The 22,893-nt window shown below is 39.6% G+C and overlaps 1 protein-coding gene across 9 annotated transcripts in view; it reads left to right on the plus strand.

Annotated features, from left to right (window-relative positions):
• Positions 1-22,893, plus strand: part of ABLIM2 (actin binding LIM protein family member 2) — a 144,837-nt gene that overhangs the window by 101,829 nt on the left and 20,115 nt on the right. For 4 of the 9 annotated variants that reach the window (XM_055796823.1, XM_055796828.1, XM_055796830.1 and 1 more), the window contains 5 exons: positions 4,177-4,297; positions 11,672-11,773; positions 13,056-13,109; positions 18,081-18,133; positions 18,745-18,892. In XM_055796823.1, the coding sequence (XP_055652798.1) occupies positions 4,177-4,297; positions 11,672-11,773; positions 13,056-13,109; positions 18,081-18,133; positions 18,745-18,892 (478 nt within the window). Of the gene's footprint in view, positions 1-4,176; positions 4,298-6,029; positions 6,129-11,671; positions 11,774-13,055; positions 13,110-18,080; positions 18,134-18,744; positions 18,893-22,893 lie in introns of all 9 variants that reach the window. The other 5 variants (XM_055796829.1, XM_055796831.1, XM_055796832.1 and 2 more) reach the window with 4 other exon arrangements.

The following is a 22,893-nucleotide window of genomic DNA, read 5'->3' on the forward strand; positions in this document are numbered from 1 at the left end:
ATGTTATTCTGGTAACACAAAAATGGTATCACTTTCCTATGCACAAATTTCTTTCAACTATCCCTTACTAAAGTTCATGCTCATGTCATGCATGCATTTCAACCTATTCATATGCAGAGCTAATATTACACAGTTTGTGCTAATGAAATCTAATTTAACGTAATCTTAATACTTATTCTTTTTTTTGTGAAACGTATTTGTATATAACTCCTGTCATGCAAGTTAGCTTTTCTTCCCTAACCATATTAACCTTTCGTTTGCATTTCTAATTTCTTTTATAATTTTAGATATGTTTTTACAAATCAATCCTCTCAGGTATACTAGGTGTATTAGCCAGAAATATACAGTCTAGAATGGAAGTCTCTTTGTTCTCTGTAGGTGTAAATGAATGGGTAGAAATAAATGCTATAAATAATAGCCATACTCTTTATAATGGCCTTACTCCTGCTATCACACCTTTTACACTTCATCAGTCCCACTAAAATCTCTGCACTCCTCTGAGGTGAAGCACAGCACATATCTTAGGTTTTGCAGACTCTTTTCCAGACTTCTTTCTGTACAATGCTGAACCACAGCAGCTCCATTATAATGCTTTCTAGAAGATTTTAAGATTGTATCTGGTAAAGGGTTCAAGTGGTATTTAGCTTTCTGATTTCACAAAAGTGAAAGCAGTTGCCTAGCCCTGAACCTATGGAGTATAAACACTTCCCTTCTATGTCAAAATCCCTGGGTGCTGATAACGTTTGTGGTCCTCTTCAACTGCCCACTCACATCTAGGCTTGGCAGAGGTGCATAGATTAAATAACCTTCTGCCCAGCTCGGCTCCTGTGAGGACACGTGCATTGCATCCCTTCCGAGGTGATTCTGAGCTGTGCTTGCAATCCAACATGTGCATTGTCATGGTGCTGCAAATATTTATACCCTTGCTACTGCCGGGGGGAAAAAACCCAAATGCTGTCTTCCACATTTCAGCACCCAGGCTGCTACCTCCAGCTGCAATCATTTCAGTAGATCTGCTCAACTGAGCAGACAGAGCATTTAATTTTGAAAGGAAAATGAGTGAACAGGAAATTATCAGATTTCATTGTTTAATTAAAAATTAAATGGTACAGATACTTTGCCAGCCCTGAACAACAAAGTTCTACTCCAAATTTTGGAGGTGCTTCGATGCAGATTTAGCTAGGGCTTGAGTGTAGTTTCAAGCAGTTGCTTTACATGGGAGCTTCCCTACTAGCAGCACTTTCTGTGGCACTGGATTTACTCCAGGATTTTGTAGCACAGAAATCAACAAAAGCTTCATATGAATCTATTTATATCTTATTCCTTATTTACTTATTTAAAAACAAATAAAAAGAAAGATTGCCCTAACTTAATTGACAGGTGTTTTTCCTAACTGTATCATGTATTATACATGGATATTGATATTTTTAGAGTAGTTCTCACAAGTAACATCATGCATGAATTTGTATCACTAATTTGTTGTGTGTTGCTGTTTGCAGTCACCTCAGTTGCTCTCTCCAACACCTACTGAGGTAATCCCCAGTGCCTTTGTTCTCCTGTTCTGACCCATTTTGTGATGGTAAACCTGGTCATATTGATAACCAGCAGTGTCTGAAATATGGGGTTTGCCTCCTGCCTCTACAGTGCATGGGGTTTTATAATTCATGTTTTTCACAGTGTTACTTGTGTTGAATACGTGCTCTGCTTCTGGATTGTCATCTGTATGCATCTAGCTCCACTGTCATCCATGTTTATGCTTTCCAAAATAAAGGTTATACGATGGTCACTTCTTCAAGCTCTACTAAATAAATTATATTGGGAAATACAATTTATGTTTATATGTGAAGCTGCCAGCGTGAGTTGACTTGCATTAATTCTCGGCATAGTTTTCTCTTCTTTTTTTTCTGTTTATTTTTTTATTCCACAAATAGTTTAAATTCCTTACATTATTTGCACACACATAACTGTTAAATCATTTGCACATATCTGAACTTCTGGGTCTGTACGTTGATGTGTATTAATGATCAAAGCCAGTCATTGTTTGAAGACACATCACCTTGGAAGCAATGATAGCATTTCACACGGTTTCCCATACAGTAACTCAATTACATATTGCAGGCCTGCCTAATTTGTCCACTATCCAAATTTTGTGTATTGCAAAATTTTGGTAATAGTGGAGGATTTCAAATTTCCGTTAAGGACTGTAAATGACAAACTGTCACTATAAGTGCTGGTTAAACAGAGAAGTTAACCAATAGAGATGTAATTTAATAGGTAGTTTAAAAATAAAAACATGCTTTATTTAATATTGGATTTCATGAACTTGATTGACTGTTCCTTACAGAGATGCAAAGGTAAACAAAAGGTAAGGTCTGAAACAGTCAATATGAAATCTTGGTGTTTTGGAAGATTATAAGAATTTCCTTTAAAGTAGCTACCAGTTATCAAACTGTCAATACTGTTAAATACCAAAAGTGACACTGGTGTGGAGGTTGGTGCTGCCATGATTTGTGTTATGTGACTGCTCCCATGTTACCCAGCTTTGCCATGCTTGCAGTCTTTCTCTAAAGAGTCTGTGATCAGGTGCTCAGGCATGATCGTCTGCAAACTTGTCACCAGTTTTGTTGCCGGGATTTTTATTAGAGGAGAATCCCACTGTATCGTGCAATTGGACGCATCATAGACCATTAGCTAACACTCATATGATATTTAAGTATCGTCACAAGACTTTCTAGAGACATTGCTATACTGCTTGTAACTGTCTTCACTAGGCTTAGAGTAGATATTAAATAACGTAGCTACTTTGGGAGGGAAACATCTCAAGCTGGGCACAGAGGAGTTGGTGGCAGGCAGGAGGCCTGTGGAATGCTGCATGCTTGGGAAGGCATCAATTGTTCTCTGTTTTTTTGTATAATTTCTTCTGAAACTGATACTAAAGCAATAATGCTACTTACCACTATACAAAACTGGGTGGGTTTTTTTTCATTTTTGAAGGTGCAGTCAGTGAGTCTGGGGTGGGGTGGAAGGGACAGAGCACCCCTGAACCAGAGGAGAAAACTGATGATGCGAGGACGTTGTACTTCTCTATAGAGTCAAAGATAATCCCAGGGAAACCAAATTCATCTAAAGATGAATGGATGGATATGATTAAGTTGTCCTGACAGGGACCATGGAGAGAGGGATGGGGCGAAGCAGGATCTCCAGAGTGTTTAAATGATGTGTGGGAGTCACACAGATGCCTAAAGATGTCCCAGTATTCATGAGAAGTGACTGACACCTGCTATGGTATAGTATATCCTCACTCACTCCTACTGGAATAGGAGAGGGGAAACATTTTTTTCGAGTGTGACTTTCCATAAGGGAGCATCTGCAGGTTACATTGTTTTGTTCTAATTTGAAGTTAACTCAAGCTAATTCTTGCTTGTCTTAAAAGAAACAAGAAACTTGATTTTGCTAGTTTACAAAAAGTCAATTCCACGTCTAATTCACTCAGTAATGGTTTTACTGTTAAGAAGGCACTATATGCAAATGGAAATTGTAATTTTACTAGCTATAGGGTGAGGGCTTTGAAATGGGTGTACATGGTTTTAAGTGGTTGAAGCCAAGGATTTAGTGGGAAATGGGTTTTGCTTTGCACGATGCTGCAGTATTAATGCTAATGCTATACATGACTGTATCAGTTACTTAGTAATCACCATGTTGTATTATGGTGTGCTGGGCAATTTATACAGCAGACACAGTCATTTCTGTAATGCAGTGAAGCCAACAAATGCTGATTTTTGTGTTGCCTGTAACCATTATGCATCCATTCATATGGGTACAAAGTGATTATAGTGCTATCACGCTAACCTGACCTTGTCTTCCACCCACCCACATATGCCCAGGGATATATACTGTCCTGAGACAACACTTCTACAGTGTTATGTTCTTTTCAAATTATATTGTCATTTTAAATTCATGTATGTGCTACCTTTCCTGGGAACACGGCCGTTCTCTGATTCTTGGCAGAGCCGTTTCAGTCACCTGCAGCGGAGGTACTTACGGCTGAAAGCCACCTCATTTCATTGGGATTGCATGGAGTGTTACAACAGCATTGACTTCCATCTACACAGCACGGACACGTGCAAAATGGCATGTTCTTTCCCTGATAACATACATTTCCTCGCTTCCTCTCAGGGTGACCAAGATGACAGATCTTTCAAGCAGTACAGGACATCAAGTCCTAGCTCTGCTGGCTCGCTGGGCTATGGTCGCTACACTCCAACGTCACATTCTCCTCAGCATTACAGCAGACCAGGTAATTGAAAAGCAGCCTTTTTCATTCTCCAGATTTTTCTTCTACTTTGTTTTATGTCATAAGTAGGGTAGACTCTGGTAGACAGGGTTTTAAGGAGGAGTAGCTGTTCATTGCAGTGGTTTATTTACAGTGAAACAGCAAGTCCCATGGGAAGGAAGGAAACAAGTGTTTCAGGAATGAGTATCTAAGAAAATGAAAACAGGCATCTAGAAAGATTGATTTTATGCATCTGTAAATGGAAGATAAAACAGTTTAAAGGACTTAATCCTAGTCCCATCCTGCCTGAAGCTATGCATTCAATCCACACCTCTTTTCAAGGAATGGCATGGTAGCAGTGAATGCACACAATGCCCAGAGTGTGATCCAGTGACTTCATATCCCTTCTTGTACCGCAGGGTTATTGCCCGTGTCTCCTCTCCACAGTGTAAGAGTTGGAGGAGTGACTAGGGGTTCTAATGGCTGGATTTTGAAGGCCAAGTTGCTATAGCTGAGAAGCTTACAGCAATGTTTATTGCCACTTTGGGCTGTAGTAGCAGCTGTGTTGGTGCTCTTGTTGCACAGAGAGGAGGGATCCTCCTTTTGATCTTTACATGGGAGTCCCTTACAAAAGCCCGTTCGTATTTAGGCAATGTGCAGAGTTTTATCCTTGGAAATAATCAACTAAATTGCTCAAAAATAATTCTGATTTTTCTCCACTCCATTATTTGGGTGGAGAACGCAGAGCATTATTTCCTTGGTGTCTTTTAATTTCGTTGGGAGATACATTATAATTATAAAGTGGTTTGGAAAATTGAGAGTTCTTAATCGTTCCAGTGGAAATGAAAATTTTATGGGTAACAGAAACAGATTTTACAGGAATTGAATATTTGTGTTACATAGAGTCTTTGACAAAGTGGAAATGAGATTGAGTATTAAAGATCTATTTGAGAGAGGAAAGATTAGTCTCTGCCGAAGGTCTGCCAGCTGTGTCATGCTTAAGCTTAGCTGCACACTGTTAAAGCAAGGAGGAAAGATGAAAGAAATTCCAAATTAATTCTAACGTTTTACAGCTTCATTGAAAATTTATAAGATAGTCATCCTAACTGCCGCATTTAATAATTGCCATTAGTCCTCCAAAATATGTTATCAGGACGTAATTACAACAAAGCAGAGATTACTTTGAGACTGTTTTTCAAGGTACTTAATCACATGTCTAACTTTCGTAGCTCAAATAACTTCAGGACGTTTCTTCAAATGCTTAAATTAGCCATGCATCTGAGTGCCCTGGTGTGTTGTGAACTAAATCCTACCAGAGTGCACCAACGGCAGTGAGAACTGGACCCACTCGTAGCGCAGTTCTCTGCAGAGACAAGGCTCTCCCCATTTCATTTCATTAGATCCATTATGAGCATATATCATTCCCTCTTTCAGCTTTTGAATATGCAGATTTTTCCCTGAGTGCAGCTATGCTTTTTGTGGTGCCTTTTCTGGAATATTTTCTGATGCGTTACATTATAAGCATTTTATACGATGCTCTTTCTGTTGCGGAAAGCGTGTGTCCCTTGGTCGAGCACGTAGTATGGCCACTGTGATGTTTTTAGCACTAACCAGAGAAGGATGAAATCTGAAATATAAACTATATGTTTTCTAAGCATCAGGAGGAAAACGTTCCTGAAAAAAACGGCATTGTAATTTGTGGCTTTCAGTAAGTGAACTAAATAGTTTATTTTCACTTACTCTCTGTTGCCCCCAGCTGGTACTCAGAGTCTTGGTACCAGTAGCTGCATCTCCCTGCCCCAACACCCAAGCCCTACATCTACATTCAGACATCATTACATCCCTTTCTTCAAAGGTAAGGTCCAGGAATGCAAAACCGTGCTGTGATACTGTAGACTTACTCAGATGTGTTTCACTTTTATGTCTGTGCAAGCATGGCTTCCACTTGGATAAGATTTGTCTTAATTTTGTGCAAGTGCTTTCTTGATGTAACGTGTAAGTTTTAAGAACTGAGGGGGTATGGGTTGTTTTATTTTTGCTTTTTTTCAGTGAGTGTTAAGTGTCTTTCAGAAGGGTAGAGGGAAGGAATTAGCTTTTGTAAGTAAAATGAGGGACAGAGTAATTTGAAAGTCTTTTTGTTCTAAAATCCAGGTTTACCTTTACCCTGTTTGGGTGATGTTAAATAGCGTAACAAGCTTATACGTTGGATCCAACATTGGATGATCTGTTATCTAATGTTCTAACCTACATTTAGGTATTCTTCATATTATTTGTAGCATTACCAAAAATTATGCCAGATAAGGTGGTTAAATCAATATAACTGCACTGATTAGCAATAGTCTGTGCTGTGTATTATAAAACAGAGTAACAGAATCGATTCTCCTTGCCCTTAATTCTTTTTGCAGTGGATATTAACATTTAATGACCTCCATGTTGCGGATGTGAGACAATGCCAAGGAATATGAAGAACCTTTGAGGCAAAAGCTTATTTTTTCTAGCTGGTTAGTTAAATGTCAGAAAGAGAAGACATTCAGCTACCACATGTGTCTTCCCCGGAGTCTGTCCTCTCTCGTAACAATGTAAATGGGGAGGAGATACGAATGGCAAACATTTTCAATGCCTGTTCCTTGACTCTCACGTACTGTTTGATTTAATAAAGCAAAACTGTTCTTCCTGCTGTCATAACCATTACAGAAAAGGAAGTGACCCTCTGCAGGAACCAGACTTGCAAACTCAAGTGAATAGCAGGCACTCATTGAGTTTGGAAGAATAATTAATGCATCTTCACTGGGCTCTAATGCATCCAGAAACAGTTCTGCCCAAAGTCAGCGGAATTTCACTGGTATAAACAGGAACAGAATCAGACTTGAGTCTTCTAAATAACAATTCCCAAGAGAAAAATTTGGAGGGAAAAGCTGATGAGATGAAATTTTGCTGCCATTTTAAAGTCTACCTGCAAAACTCCTTCCCACAAGTAGTCACACCCCCACACACATATTTTTTGAAAGGCTGGCACACACTGGTATTCTCTGCAGTGCTGCTTGAACAGTTTTTTGATCTGTCCCCTAAATTTGGATGATATTATCCAACCTGATGTACTAAGAAAAACCTCTTTCATGTGCTGCAGTGCATGTATTCACTGTATGGAAAGCTCTTATTTGAAAGCCCGCTTGCAATTGCTTAGCAGCGCTCCCGTTACATTGAGTTTCTGTTCAGCGCTACCTGCTGTTGCCCAGAGCAGCAGCAATTACTTACTGCTGCTGTTTAGAGGAAGAAATCAAGTGGCAGCTCCTTGTGCCCGAACACTTATTAGTAAAGTGATGAAAAAATATAATATTTTGCAATTCTGCAGCACTTTTATCAAGGAGCCAAAATATTTTGCAAGCAGTAGTTCACAGTGCCTCACAGTGCTCCTGTGAGGCAGAAAAGCTTGTTTATAATTTCCCTGTACAGGCAGTTGTGAGCCCTGCAGCAGTTGTATAGATTCTCTGCTGGTTTACACCGAGTTAACATCTCAGTCCAAAAGGAGTCAGAGTATTTGCCCCCATCCTCTTTAAGGTCTCTGAATTATTTTCTCTGAGTTGCAGACTGTACTTTCACCTTATCTGGAGAAACCTTTTGAGGATGTGAATATGCTGGGTTTTTCTCTTCAAAGTGGTTACTCAGGGAAGATTATGATTGTACCAATAATTGCTTTTTATCCAGACCAAGGTTAATGTTAATACTTTGGTTTTAGAAAAGTGAAATCACGCTAATTTAATTTTTTTTTTATAAAATTGAAATATAAGACACCAATTAATAATAATAAAAGACATACTCTTTGTAAAGCCAGCACTCCACAATCATCATAAAAAATACTTCTCTAAGATTCTAGGAGACAGAAACATTATTACTGGCAGAATCTTCCTTATGACCTCACAGAGTCTGCATCATTTTTCTCCTAAGAATGACATGATTCATCATTCTTCCAGCAAAAAATACGGTTACTGAGTTTCTGCTCTTTCTTCGGTATACTGTAGTCTTGCTCTCATGAAGTGTAATAGGATGAGCTTTAGCGTACAGATGAATTATTTGATTGTGCTCTTTTAAGGATTTTTGTCTTCAGAATGTCTTCGAAATAAATCCTGTGACAGCCTCACATCCTCACATCAAGAAAACTTCACAGGTCATGCACCTGTGAATGACGGGGTGTGATATTCCAAGTACCTACACTTGGTGTGACTCTTCTTCTCGGGGTGATGGAGTCAGTGAGCGCACTGGCCATGCTGAGCCCTGCTGAATAAGTGCTTTCTTAAAACGTGGTAGAAAGTATCTTTCCTTTCTAGTACAGGAGCACAGCTTCCAAAGTCCATTTTATTCGGCATTGAAAGCTTGAAAAGCATTAGTCATCAAACCTGAAAAACAAAAACCTTTTTCTAGCTTAATGCAACATGTGCAGAGATATTAAAGCATCCAGTTTCATGAGTATAAGCTCTGACATCTCCCTCTTTAGGCCAGTTGTTTGTTGCTCAATCCCAAACTTAGACAGCTCTCACTGTAACTCATTATCGAATTTCCCATACTCTCAGATAAGATAAAAGCTGACTAGGAAGGAGCTGTAAACAATATACTTTTCATGACAATCCCTTGAAAAGGGGGCATGGTCTGAGCTGTGGTCAGTTGGCTCCACGGACACGAGGTTAAAAGAGCAGCCTACTCTATCAGCAGCCAAAAGACACAGGGAAGTTTTTGTGGTTGACACTCAAGTTCAAAGTAAACCTTTCCAGATTCTTTCCAAGTTAAATAAAATGCAGGGAACAGTTCACGATTCTGGTTTTTTTTTTTGCTCTGTGCTGACCAGTAGAGCAGATCACAGCCTGCAGCTGCTTGTGGCAGAAGACAAAACCAAAAGATTGGAAAATTGCTCCTCTGGTACTTGTGTTTTCTGAGACCTTATTTGAAGTTCTTCAGTGTATACCAGGCAAACCTTAAAAGAGACGAATTCTTGGCAAAGTCTCATTTTAAAGATTTTAATTACAGGCCAGATTAAATGACTGTCTGTAGTTCCTACACATAAGTTTTTTCTACATGGGTCTTGAGTTTGCTTTATTAAATACTTATTTTTGTATGCAAAATGAGAAATACAGCTACTCTTGTGTATTTGTCCCAATCAGTGGCAGAATTTAAATTTAAATGTGCATCAGCTTGTACAAGTGGGCTGCAAGAAGAACCTTTTCCCTCATTTAATCCTTAATTCTCCCCTTTTGATCAAGATAGAGGTGATGGCCTTGCAAACTGCTCCACAGAGATGGTCCTTACATCGAGCAGTTTGCAGATCTGCTGTCCCCTGGTACTTGTGCTTGCATCCTGTTTCCTTACAAGTTTATTCCTCTTAATCAATGCTTCCTCCTGATTCCTTGATGACACTTTACCTTATCCCTGAAGAATGACTCTCTGTGTGTGTATGATACCACCTCCTTGGGGTCACTGCTCAATGAGGTGATTATTCATGCAGTGCAGGTCATATATGAATAATATGGGTTTAATAATATGCTATTTTTTAAGTAATTGAGGAATTAATACTCTGTTAAAATCACTTGAAAATGTTCCTGTTCTTTTTAAATTAAAAAATTTCAGTAGTAACACCACATGTAAATGAATGGCATTACAAGATTTTTAAGGTTTTTGGAGTTATAAGAACCTTACTTAAATGAGTATCTACCACAGCTCTTTGCATTCAAACTGGGAGTGACATTGAGTTTCTTCCATTTAGTAGAGATGGCCAAGCATCTGGGCAGCAAGCAGCAAAGAAAGAGGGAATTAATAAATGTATGGTGAAGACCTGTCACCACCTCTTTCTTTCCAAAAGCAAAGTGGGAATCAAAAAACTGAATAACTATCCGGTTCCCTGTCCAAGGACATCTTGACTGCAAGCTGGTGGTGATGCACCAGATTTTTAGTAATTCCATAATTCTTCTCTTACTTTTTGGAAGGACCGTAATCTATCAGCATGTGCAGTTGCGATTTCAGTTTCTCAAATGCTCAGGTTACATTTTTTCCACTAGAAATCACAGTGACTGACTACACAGTGGTAAGAGCTGAATTGGTTTTAAGTTTTAATTTTTCACCAACTGTGAAAATAAGACATAAAATTCGGAACAGGTTAGTTAGTGCATTGTCATGAGATGCACAGCATGCTTTTCTGACCTTGTCTGGCCTGGTTTTGCTCCTGTGGAACTCAGTAGTGCCACCCAGTTGGCCTCAGTGGTTTGTGTCAAGGCTGGCTTTGGTGACAGACCCATGACCACACATCCACTTCTTGTCAGCAGAGGCCGAGACCACCTCCATGGGCATGGCCTAGGCAGTTACGGTAGCCCTATAGTTTTATGGCTATAAAACATCTCTCCCTGAAGGCAGAAGTAACTCAGTTACAAGTCTAGTGTCCTGAGCTACTGCACTTACTTTACCCCCCAAAAAACTTGCTATAATTTCATTGTTACTAGCCATTAAATTTGTGCTCCATCCACACTAAAACAATAACAGCGAATTAACAACCATTTAATGTTAGAATAAATGTCATGTTTGGCTTCCAGTTGCTTAACAGTGCTGTAAGTTAATAGGATTTTACAAGTCCCAAAAAAGTAGAGCTTTACTTTTTTGTTTGCCAAGCAGCACTATAATGCCATAGAGTGTGCTTCGGGGAAATAAGCTGAGAGGAAATGAATGGCACCTAATAAGCATTTGACAAAACAAATGAAAACATGAATACGGATCAATCCACTGTATATCTTGAAATTTGGTGAAGTGACTATGGCATTATAGATCCATGACTTGATAATCCAACCTTGTTTTTGCGTAAATAAAAAATGCTGTGGCATGTTACATGTGGGAAAAGTTTGCAATTAAGAAACAAATTGCAACATCTGGTTTTGTCATGGATATACACAGGAATATTTGACTTAACTGAAACATCTGTTTTTTGGTTTAGTCCTGCTTTGAGATAATTTAAACACTACTGAATGATTTCATTACTGGTTTCAGGGGCAGGCCATCAGCCATAGCATTAAACTTTTAAAAAACTTGATTGATAGATTGTTCAGTTAAGGCTGTTCAAAACACATTACAGGATTGTGGATGTTCTTATCCTTTTATTTTCTTCATTAAAGTGTTGTTAAAAAAGAAGCTTTAGTTTCAAAGTGGGGCAGTTTAATCTGGTATTATCTATCAGATACTTGTTATTGATGAGATGTTTGGAGACTGAGCCAATATGCTGTACTGAAAAATAATGGGTTTTAAAAAAACATAGATTTAAAACTGTTGGATTAACAAGTCATTCTGATCAAGCTTTTATGCTTGAAATACTCTACTTTGCTTTCCATTTTTTTCTTTTATCTGCTTTCTTTGCTCTTCCCCTTGGAGGCAGTGAAAGTGGTCGGAGCACTCCAAGCTTATCCATGTACTCCGACAGCAAATCTTCACCTTCTGTCTATCAGCAGGCTCCTAGGCATTTCCATATTCCAGGTAGGCATTCACTGCTTAGCTTTTGATCTTCAATTGCTGGCACCTGTTTATTCTCTTCTGAATGTTTGGTTGGTTTTGTTGGGTTTTTTTGCATTGATTTGTGAATTCTGAACTACAAGAGAAGAACATGTCTGATAAGTGCAAAACTTTTACCTGTTAAACTTCATCTTAGAAATAAAGGAGTTAGAGAGCTGTGTGCTTATGTGTGTGTATATATATATGTAAACATGTTAGAGGAAGGAGGCACACAGTGACAAATGTTATTAAGCCTACAGAGATAAAAATCTTTATAGTGCCATGGCTGCATAGGTCTGTTGAATTTGTGTGCAGGAGGGAATGCTGAAGGGGGTTTTGATTTTGGTTTTCTCCATATCCATCTACTTTCTGAATTAGAAAGTCATCTTAACATAGACTTTAAAAACAGCTGGAAGACTTTAGAACTCTAGGAAGCTCCCTGTGGCTGTGCCTTTGCATATGTGGTATACTGTTTTCAAGTTCCCATTCAGTCAACAGGCACATTAAATTTATGTCCACACTTGTTTAGCTTTTTGACTGCTAAGCACATCTACCTGCTCAGTAGAAGTTCTTTTATTCTAGTGTTTAGCTTCTGGGGTTAATGTTTCTGTAAACACACTGTGATTAGGAGTTGTGTCTGCTCGGGCCTGTAGTACTAAGTAAATCTGATGTCTGTACAACATGATATGGGAACCCTGGACTGTGGTTCTGGGGCCTTTCAGAAATTTCCTGGAAGGCCAAGTTATCTGTGTAATTCAAAATGTAGACAAACTATTGAATTTTCTATAAGAATATTGGACATTTCCAGTATAAACATCTATATCTGAACATGTACACTTTGTTCATCATTAACGGAAGAAGTCCCTTTTCAAGCATAACTATTATAGTAGTCTATTGTACCTGTGTATGAATTTTATTTTGAATAGTGACAAGTGCTCCCAGTTTGTTGCCTAAGTATACATAGGTAGTGCAGATGTAACCACCTACGTTTCAGCAAATGGGTGCCATTCAAAGTGCCTTAAAGCATTTTGAGGGACTTGAAGAGGGATTGTGGTGCATAGGTAGGTATAGCCAATATTTTAAATATATAAAGGTGATGAATAAAGCTTCATCCTCCTGTAATAACCAGTGAACGACAAACCACTGAATGAATGTGTAGTCTTTGCTGAAGTGTGTGCATTTTTGGTGTTGCGAGGAGACAAAAGCAGCATGGTCTGAACTGCGTGCTTACTCTTTTATTCTTTCCTTTCTCTTTCCTCTTTCTCAGACACTGGCGTAAAAGATAACATCTATAGGAAACCTCCTATCTACAAACAGCATGGTACAGTCTGCTTTTGTCAGTTGCAGTTTTATCTACGTGTCTTTGTAAAGAAATGCATGTTGACTTCCAAATTAGTCTGCTGTAGTCTTTGCAGGAAAAAAGTAACATGAAAATTAAATAGCATTTTGTATAACATGTTGTCCAAGGATTCAGTAAGTTCTCTGAAACTGAGGTAACGATATTTTGATTTGTCTTGGTAATTCAAAGCTGGCACTAACTTCAAAGCAGTTTTCTTATTTATATAATGATAGAAAACAGGTAAATGTTGAAGGTTGCTTTTCTGTTTCCAGACCATGCCTTGGGTTATCTGGCTTTTGTAAATAATTCTGACTGCTATGTTGCTGGGGAAAAAAATACTCATTGATAATGCTGTATCTGAAATCTACTTTTCATTGGCAAGTTCTTCAAGCTGTAAAATATCAAGAACAAATGTAGTCACACCATGGTAGTTAGGAACAAATTCCGTAGCTGATAACCTTGGCAAGATGTGATAGGAAAAGCTTTGGTAGACCCAGCTACAAGATTACTGAGTTTCTGAACAACAGTAAGAAATGTGATGTTTTATACCACAGAGATTCTGACTTAAGACCCTCATAAATATGAAAAATAGAAATACAAAGTCTGCATTCTTCTGTTACTACTTTCGCTGTACGTTTCACCAATTAACATTAGTGCAGTTTCCATGTTGTTGTCAGTGCCTGCTGTGTTCTCAGTGGTGTTGACAATGATCTTGGTTCATGATACAGGTTTAGTAATAGGGAATTAATTTTTCTAAACTGAATTCCACTATCAGTCTTTGGCAAAAATACGTGGGGATTCTGCTGCCAATAAGTGTGCCTGAAAAGTGCAGAAGTACATTTCTGATTTTTTAAGAGAGTCATGACTGGGGTACTCCGGTAGTCAGAAGCAGAGGTCAAAAATAAAAATAAAATACCTGATATAAATCAGTCTCACAGCAATAACTTTATTTTAATCATGATTGTATCCCTGCTTGGGAACGAATGAGAGAATAAAATAAACATGAGAGATGTTCATCACAACGTGAGCTAAGGCACTTTGGAGATGAAGGCAAGTATTTTCAGACATACAGGTGGGAGAATGAAGCTGCGCCACTCTTCATGGCAGGGGAAGGTCCAAGCTGTGCCTGTGAGCAGTGTTTCTGTTGGAGCAGCTCCTCCCATCCTCTCGCCTTCTGCTGCACTGTCTGCACAGAGGTGACTTCCCACGTTGTACGTAAGAGTGAGAAAGCTCCGTGTGTTTGCTCTCCCATACTTTGGCTTTAGCTGATTGCTGACAACTTTCCCTGAGTGAAAGGTTAGGGACTGCAGATACATCACTGCCTTCATGGTTAGAACAAGGAAAACACATTTTACCTATTTTTCTTTTGTGGTAACAGAGTGCTTTAACTGATGTTAAAATACCCAGTTAACAGTTTTTAAAATGACGGGTTATGTAGTTATCAATTTTGTACTGCCTTTCATGGAAAACTGCAGTTATTTCTTTTTTGGATTAAACTCTAGTTTGGATCTGGTACAGTAATAGGAGAAAGAAAATAGTCAACTGATGTCTCCCGAGTGAGTCAGCCTTGCACGTTCACTGTAACTGGCACTTCATGCTAAAGTAACTGCACATTCAGATATTTAGATAACCTCTGTGGTTTTTCTGGGTATGGTTTTGAGCAAAGTCAGACTTGCTGACATTTCAGCATACTTTAGGTGTTGGTCTTTGATAGACGTTTTCTGCTCACAGTATCCTAATCTTGGACAAACTAATATTACCTCTCAGGCAAAAAGATAGTATCTGTTTGGTTTAGTGCTTGCTTTAATGTAATCTGCCAACTTTATAATCTGCCCAAGCTCTCTAATTCCTTCTTGTCTTTAGATATACAAACTTTGAAGCAACTACTCAGGCTGTGCAAAAAAAGCTACTGACGAAGGAAGAAGTTGATTAGTGCGGTGGTGTTTGGAAGGATCATGAGCAAATGCAAAGTTACAGTAATCTGGTGTAAATGAGCATAGCTTTGTGGATTTACACAAGCTGAGGATATGGCTCCAATGTCCTGTCTGTGTCATTTAATTTTATAGATACTTTTGGTTGCAAAGAGGATTCTAAGCAGCAGCTCTTTTTCTTCCAGGCCAGGCATTTTTATATCAATTTTCCATCCATCAGATATGCAGTCGAAGTCTGGATTATGTCAGTTTTGCACTGCTGTATGGAGTTTTTCCTCATAATCACTGGAGTGAGTGGAGAATTAAATTAGTGAGTCAGATGTCTCTATAGGTTAACAAGGATATATGTTTTGAACTTTCTTTTATAGATTATAGATGTTCTGAAAGGTTGTGTTGAAAATACATGCTTGTTGTTTTTCTAACGTATGAAGAGCAAAACATAATTTACTCTTAACTCAGAAAGCCAAAAAAAAAAAAAATCAATGCACTTCCCTTCCAATAATTGTTTTTAAATAAAAAAAATAAATGAAATTTACCTTTTGTTCTGGAAGAACTCCTGACTAAACGCATGAGGAGTTGATGATCCAGCTCCTCAAGCTAACGGACAGTGAGCTAATACATGCTGAAAAGGAGCCAGAGAACATTCCTTCACTGAAGAGACCAAGTTTGAACAAACAAGCACAAAAATGTTCTTTAAAACAAGAAGTGCAAAAGCTCTTCCAAAACATTTGGCTTTAAAAAGGTTTCAGTTGCAGCAGTGCCCAACAGATTTGCTGTAGCTACAGCTTCTGTGTTTCTATTACGAACACCCAACTTCAGAATGAGGAAAAGGTGGTGATAGAATGGGACATATGAGAGATCAGGCTGGGAGCTGGGGACAGAAAGTGAGGAGTGCAGGAGCCTGCGTGGTCATTCTTTTGTGTGTGTGCTCATGTTTAAGAAATATTTTAACATCATTTAGAGTTTAAAAAGAAATTTAAGAGGTTTGCTTTTTGGCAATATTAGCACTGATCCATGTGCAACATGCAGTTCACATTGGGTTCACAGCAGAACCAAGTATCCCTTGTAGTGGTGAAGCTGATGCTCAGTACTGATGAAATTCTGGTTACTTGGATTTATCTGCCAAGGATTTGTTGTATGAAGCCCCCTCAGGAACTTGGGAGGCGCAGGCCTTCATGGCCCCCCTTGATTTTGATTGTACTCCTCTGCATGTCTTTGAAGTCAGATGCTCTCAAGATCCCGTGGAAAATTTGAAATCTCTGAATAACGCTTTGGATTGGTTTTTTTGCTTTGCAAACATCAATGGCTTGAAACAAAAACAATTTCCAAAAATGCAGCTGATTCCCTATATGGATTTCTGATTTAGTGAGAGCAAGATCCGTACATATAACATGGAACAACTTGTTTAATTGTCCTTCTTGCAATGTAGGGATTTTATTCTTCATCTGTCATATGTGGATATTTCTTTCTATTTATTTCTCAGAGAAGCAGCTTGCCATCTTGAGGAAATACCCTCATCAGGGTGCTATTAGCTAACTATGAAAACCTTGAGATTTTTCATGATACTGTTTTTACTTTATGACCTGGCTTTGTTCCATAACATTAAATTGAAAAAACACCAAAACCTCTACAGTTAAGTTTTTCACCTCTAACCCATAGATTTTTTTTTCTTGCTGCAATTTGTCATTTTTTAACCATGTCCTCAATAAAAATAGTTAAGGTCTGCCTGTGAGCTGTGTGATGGCAAATGAAACAGAATAGCACTGAAGTGCTAGTGGTAGTGCCTGTGTTCACATGCGGGGCAGATCCTCTGCAAACATGCTGGCTGGGGAAATGGAGAGGGCAGCGTTGTTCCCAGCTTTCTAGGGAGTGTTGCAGCACTTCTAATGGTGCAACTTAATCTCCTCCCCACCTCTGTCTCTGATAATCTAATCCGTGCGTTAACTTTTCTATCGCATACTATTTTTATTATTAATATATTTTCTGGGTACATTGTGTTGCATGGAGCTCTTGTGTTGCCCTTTTACTCAGGCATTGCAGGCAGTCCCCTTATGATAACTTCTCATGGGCTTAAAATGATGCTAGGTGCATTACATAATGTGGTATTCCAGTTTTGTACTGTATAAACTTTCCCCAAAACAACACAGACTGATACTAAGGCAAGTAGGACTCAAATTTTGGAATTTTACCTGCAATTATGTGAAATTTGGTGCAAAATCTTTCTGTAAGAATCTGAGGTGTAACTCAATGTCTGCAACAATACTCTGGGACATAAAAGACAAGGTAAAGCACACTTGATGGTTTGGAACTATCTAATGAGTAGGTTTTATGGTTTTGGTTTTCCATTTCTGGTTTTCTTCTCAGCAATTTGAGAAGTTACAAGACAGTAAACCAACAGTAAAATATCAGCAATATTTTTTTGTTGTTGTTGTTATTAAATAATTCTGTAAGAGCGATATAGTCAGAAAAGTGGTTGGTCGAGGAATTGTGAATTTCAGTCTGACCCAGCCTCTCTTGCTGATTTCATGAAGAGGTGATACCGCATTTGTTCCTATCTACTTTACTGGCATTGCTGAACCTTTTTGGGAATGTAGGAGGCCCAGGTGCGCAGGCCACAGAATACCTGTGCAACCGAATGTGTCTTCATGGTCATGGTAACACAGAATGGGGAAATGACCACACTGTGCACAGTGACCGTATAAATCTGTTCCTAAATTATGATATAGGTTTTTTTCCCACCAATCATTCCTTAAATGTAGTTTCTTCCTAAAAAGATGGGGTCACAATCCAGCAGGAATAGATTATCTAAATACACTGTATACCTGAAGGGTTAGTATTACTGTAAGAATTTCAGAATGATTTTGAATCATAGCTCTACACGTTGAATTTCCTACCCAACTCTGAGGGGGTTTTATTGGGTCCCCCCCACACATCAGCACCACTTAAAACATAACCACAGCCAAAACAGAAAACAAAAAAAGATGTAATTGCTCTAATTTTTAAAATTAAATTAATCTTACAGCAGCAAGAAGATCAGAAGGGGAGGATGGAAGCTTGGATCAGGACAGTAAGAAGGTAATGATCACAAAGAACAAAAGGGAGTATATTGATCTTTCTTGAAGCAACTGTTTTTCAAAACATGTTCATATGTAAAGGTATTATTTCATATAGCTGAAATAATCATTGCTATGTTTAGGTCTTTCCAAGAAGATATAGCAAATCTCTCACTCAGGTGGTTTAGAATCTACATTCTACAGTAAAGAAAGAAGTAGGCATATTGAAATTAAGAGCAGTAAGCACATGAATTTTCACTCAGTCTCAATATATACAAAGGTGGTCCAGCTAGGCCTCTGGACTTTTACTTAGGCTGCATATTAACATAAAAAAAATGTTAACGGTAGATTAATTAACAGCAAGAAAATGACACAGTGCATCTTCTAAAGTGGGGCACAGTAGGCAGCTTAATCAACAGAGAAACTATCCTCAGCCCAGCTGAAAGTTAAAAGTTTTTGGTACCTGTGATGTCTAAGTCATGATGTAGTCGCTTTTATAATTTGATAAAGAATGGTGGAAGTTGCAATGAGCATAAACATACAATCAGTTCACAAGGCTTCCTAGACAGATGAAGCAGAACTGTATTCAGATATTAAATACTGAATCTTGTAACAGGCTTTTACTCTCTCCAGCTGAAGACCAGTTGGCTCATTCTGAAAGGGGATATGGACACCAGAACTAATTCCCCGGATTCGGACACACGATCCCTGTCTCTTACTGCCGGAACTGACAGAGAAAACTTCCCAAGGGCGCAAGAGGGCATGACTGCTGGCTACTCCCGTGAGTACTGCATCCGCGGGCCTGCCGGAGCTGTTGAGTAGGAGTGTGGCAAAGGAAGGTGGCCCTGCTTCAGGCTTGTCCACATAGCTCTCTAGTTGGCTTTATGCTTTGTTTCTCTGTTGTAATTACACCTATTTGTCTGTTTTCCTATGGCTTGTAAGCATTCAATGCCTTGAGATTTGTCTTGTGAAACTACTTACAGTTTCACATTAGTAAAAGAAGAAGCATTGCTTGTATAAAGAAACGGTGTTGTCTCTTTGGAGAGTAGAAGTTCCTTACCACAAAAACGTGCCCCTCATTCATACATAAAACTGGCTATTAATTATATGCGGTGTGTTTTCAACAGACAGGATAGTAGTATCAGGGAGATTTTTGACTTGTGCCGATTACTCCTTGATACAAACCATGAGAGCCATTTCTTCTGTATCACAGTAAGCATAAAGAACACTTTGCTCCAAAAATTAAAAGTAGGCATTTTTTGCTGTTGTTCACAGTTATACCTGTAAGTTCACAGAAATCTTCCAGATGGAATAATGGGGTAATTTTGTTACTAAATACTGGTCTGAAGAGCATATGCCCGTGCTACCTTTCAGTACCAAAAGCACATTCTGCACATTTCTTCCTCCGCAGTTCAGCAAGTCCAGAGAGGAAGGAGATGGTCATCAGAATCAGGTCTGAATTTTACTTTTAGATTACATAGATGACAAAAAACACTTTAAATGAATTTTAACAGATAACTGGGACATTCCTCTCCCTGCCTTCTTCCCTTCATACCATACAGCAGTACCAGGTCATCTGGGGTAAACAAGTTGGGGAAGCAGTTTTCCAAAAGAATGAATCCAATGCGAGGCATGTCTGGAAGCAGGGCTAGGATGTCAGTCTTGTGGGCATTTTGGTAATGTGATAGCTGGCTCCATCAACGTATATTAAGGAAATTATGGCTTAGCTCTGCAAGGAAGAGGAAAAACAGATGCTACAAAGTCTGTCACAAGGCTGTAACAAGATAAAGAAGAAAAGTTATTTTGGGTCATCAGTCTCATGGGTCTGACTTGGAGGGATTTGATTCCTTAGTCCTCACCAGACATGACATACATGCACAAGGTGTATTGTAGGATTCCCTGTGCAGGGGAAACTGAGCCCGACCACCTCACACATCTAACATCTGTAAGCCATTGCCCAAAAATGAACACCTAAACCTTTCCTTGTAATGTGTCATTGGTTATGGTTGGAAGCTTTCTGGAGTTGATCTGATACTTTCTACATATGTATTGAGAGAATAGTCCCTGTGTGCAAATTTTAAGTACAAGGATGTAGCACACCAAGAACTGTGTTACACAGGAACAACATACGGTGTCAAGTTTTTTCATGAGAATATTGCTGGACTTGTCACTCTTCTATACCAGCATTTCTTTTATGTTTTTTTTATTATCTTGGGAACATGGAGCTATTAAAACTAGAAATTCAGAAGATGGTTCACACCTCTGTCAGAGGCAGTGTCCCCTCCACACCAATGCACTGCAGGTTGTGTAAGCAATTTCCCATGGGGTTTTGTTAGCTTTTCGCTGTCCCTTGTGAAAGTTAGCCCTGCTACACAATTATCAGCTACACAGAACTGATGCTCGGGCAAGTTTTCTTTCCCTGACATTTCCATTCTTCCCCCCCCCCCCCCCCACCCCCCACCCCTTTCTTTATGATTTTATTCAGCCACTAGAATGTTTTAGTACCCATGGACATACTAAAGTAATTCCTTCTGTAATCAGCGTTTCCCTATTTAGTTCTGAATATTTGTGGTCTGTCACATGCCCCGCTGGCCATGGAAGAGTAGCTTCTCTGCCTCTTGCACTTATGATTAAGAACTCTGACATTCAGCCCCGTGTCTGTGGCATAGTCAGTGAGTATCAGAGAAAATAAACTTTTCAGGTATAGGTTTGGTGCCAAGTTGTTATATACAAAGTGGAGAGGATTAGTAGACGTAAGACTGTGAATCTCTGGGGATGTGTCCAAACATACTGTGTAAACAGCCCTGCGTTCATCTGTCCAGCCTCTAGGCAAACCAGAGAAGGATTATTCTGCTCTAGACGATATTTAGCCACGTTGTGTTAGGTATACACCCAGAAGAATACGTCTAACAACGAAGCGCATCAGCGTGAAGCTTGTGTAATTTGGCATCTAGAGTGGACCTTGCATCTGCTTACATCCTGTGTAAATGTCTTTTTTCTGTATATGTAGATGTTTAGTAGTTAATAATTTACCATAATTCATGATTTTAAGTGTCACATACTTAGGAAAGCAGTCGTCAAAGTATGTAACCCTGGCTCTACATGTATTCCTGATGTGCTGAGAGGCAGCCTCAGAATGTCCAGGTTAGAGTGAATGTCATAGTGCAAAAAACAGGAGCTGTAGCCAGGCAGAAAGTAGCTGATGCTCAGATAGTGCCTAATTAGAGAGAGAGACTGCTTTGTCTTGGCCAGTTACTTCAGAAATCTTACTGTAACAGTACAGCTGCAGCTGGATACGACAATGAGCAGTACGTGGCTGTTGGCTTTTAGTGCTATATTTTTCCTTTATATTTAAAAAAACAAAAAGAAGCAAAACAAAACGTGTTTAACTGTGTAACTGAGTTCATGGGAAACAGAAGCTAAGTGAGATACCGTTCCCACTGGGCCTTGCTAACTGCTTTCGGGCCGTTTCGGCGTCATTCGGCTCTTGGGTTTTCCCAGCTGGCCACAGGGTGGCGCTGGTGCCCGCGGCCGCGTCTCGGTCCCGGCGGTCCCGGTCCTGCCTCGGACCCGGCTTGGTCCCAGCGGCCCCGGCCGCGGCTCGGTCCCGGCTGTCCCAGTCCCAGCTCGGTCCTGGTGCCTGCTCAGTCCCGGCTCGGTCCCGGCTGTCCCGGTCCCGGGTCAGTCTCGCCTCAGTCCCTGTCCCGGCTCGGTCCCGGTCCCGGCTCGGTCCCGGCTCGGTCCCGGTCCCGGCTCCGTCCCGGTGCCCGGGCGGCAGCTCCTCCGCCACTGCCAGCTGCGCGAACTGTGTCTGGTTTCAAACTGGTCCTTACCTTATTGCTTTTTTCCTTGGCGACTGGTGACAGAACAGTTATCTCACCCATCCTCTATGTAGCCAAGAGGCCAGGAAACTGAACTCTGCACTGATGTGCAGCACCAGCATCTTTTTCCAGGCAGGAGCAGGGGTGACAGTTGTGTGGCAGATAGATTCATCCTGTCTCACTGGTATGACACTCTTTGCCCTCTGGCGTCACTGCCGGTCAGGTCACAGGCAATGGTAAGTTTCTGGTTTCTAAACAGGAATAGCTGTGATCTAATTCAGTATTCGTCACTACATCCCTGTATCAGGCCTGGAAACCCCATGGGGCTGAACACGTAAGTTCTGCTCGTAGTTTATACCACTTCTCAGATGGTAATTGATTACGTTTCTGAAACAACTCTTGCTTTGATAGATCATCTTCATTTTACTAGCTTAAATAAGCAAAGTTTATCAAGCCTTCTCTCCTGTTATGAGCTTTCATTGCCCCAGTTATCCTGTAGACCATGGGTCTTCTGGGGTTAATTTAACCCATGCGAACAGGGATGAACAAGAGCAGCACAAAGGAATCCTCCAAGATCTCCTGTCACTGCTATTGTTTCCACATTTTATATGTATCAGGACATGCATATCTAGTTTCTGCCTTTTTTTATGCTTGTCCTAGCAACTCAAGGTTATTTGTGATTGAGCTGTATATCTAAGCTTCTCTCCTTCCCTATTATTTCCAAGTTATGAGCTCTCAGCTTGAATTATAGAAGTTTGGTGTATTTATTAGTCCCTAAGTGCATGGTTTTCCCATGAATTATTAAATTTTATGCCATTTCTATTATTCTAATGTTCAAGGTTATCCCCATTCTTTATGATATCCCAGTGCTCCTCTGTATCGGCAGTACTTTATTACTTTGTGTAGACAGCAAAGTTTGTTAGTCCATTACTATTTTTGGTGTCCAGATTATTAGTGAAAA

This window comes from Falco peregrinus, chromosome 2, assembly GCF_023634155.1.
Source record: "Falco peregrinus isolate bFalPer1 chromosome 2, bFalPer1.pri, whole genome shotgun sequence".
Taxonomy (NCBI): Eukaryota; Metazoa; Chordata; class Aves; order Falconiformes; family Falconidae; genus Falco; species Falco peregrinus.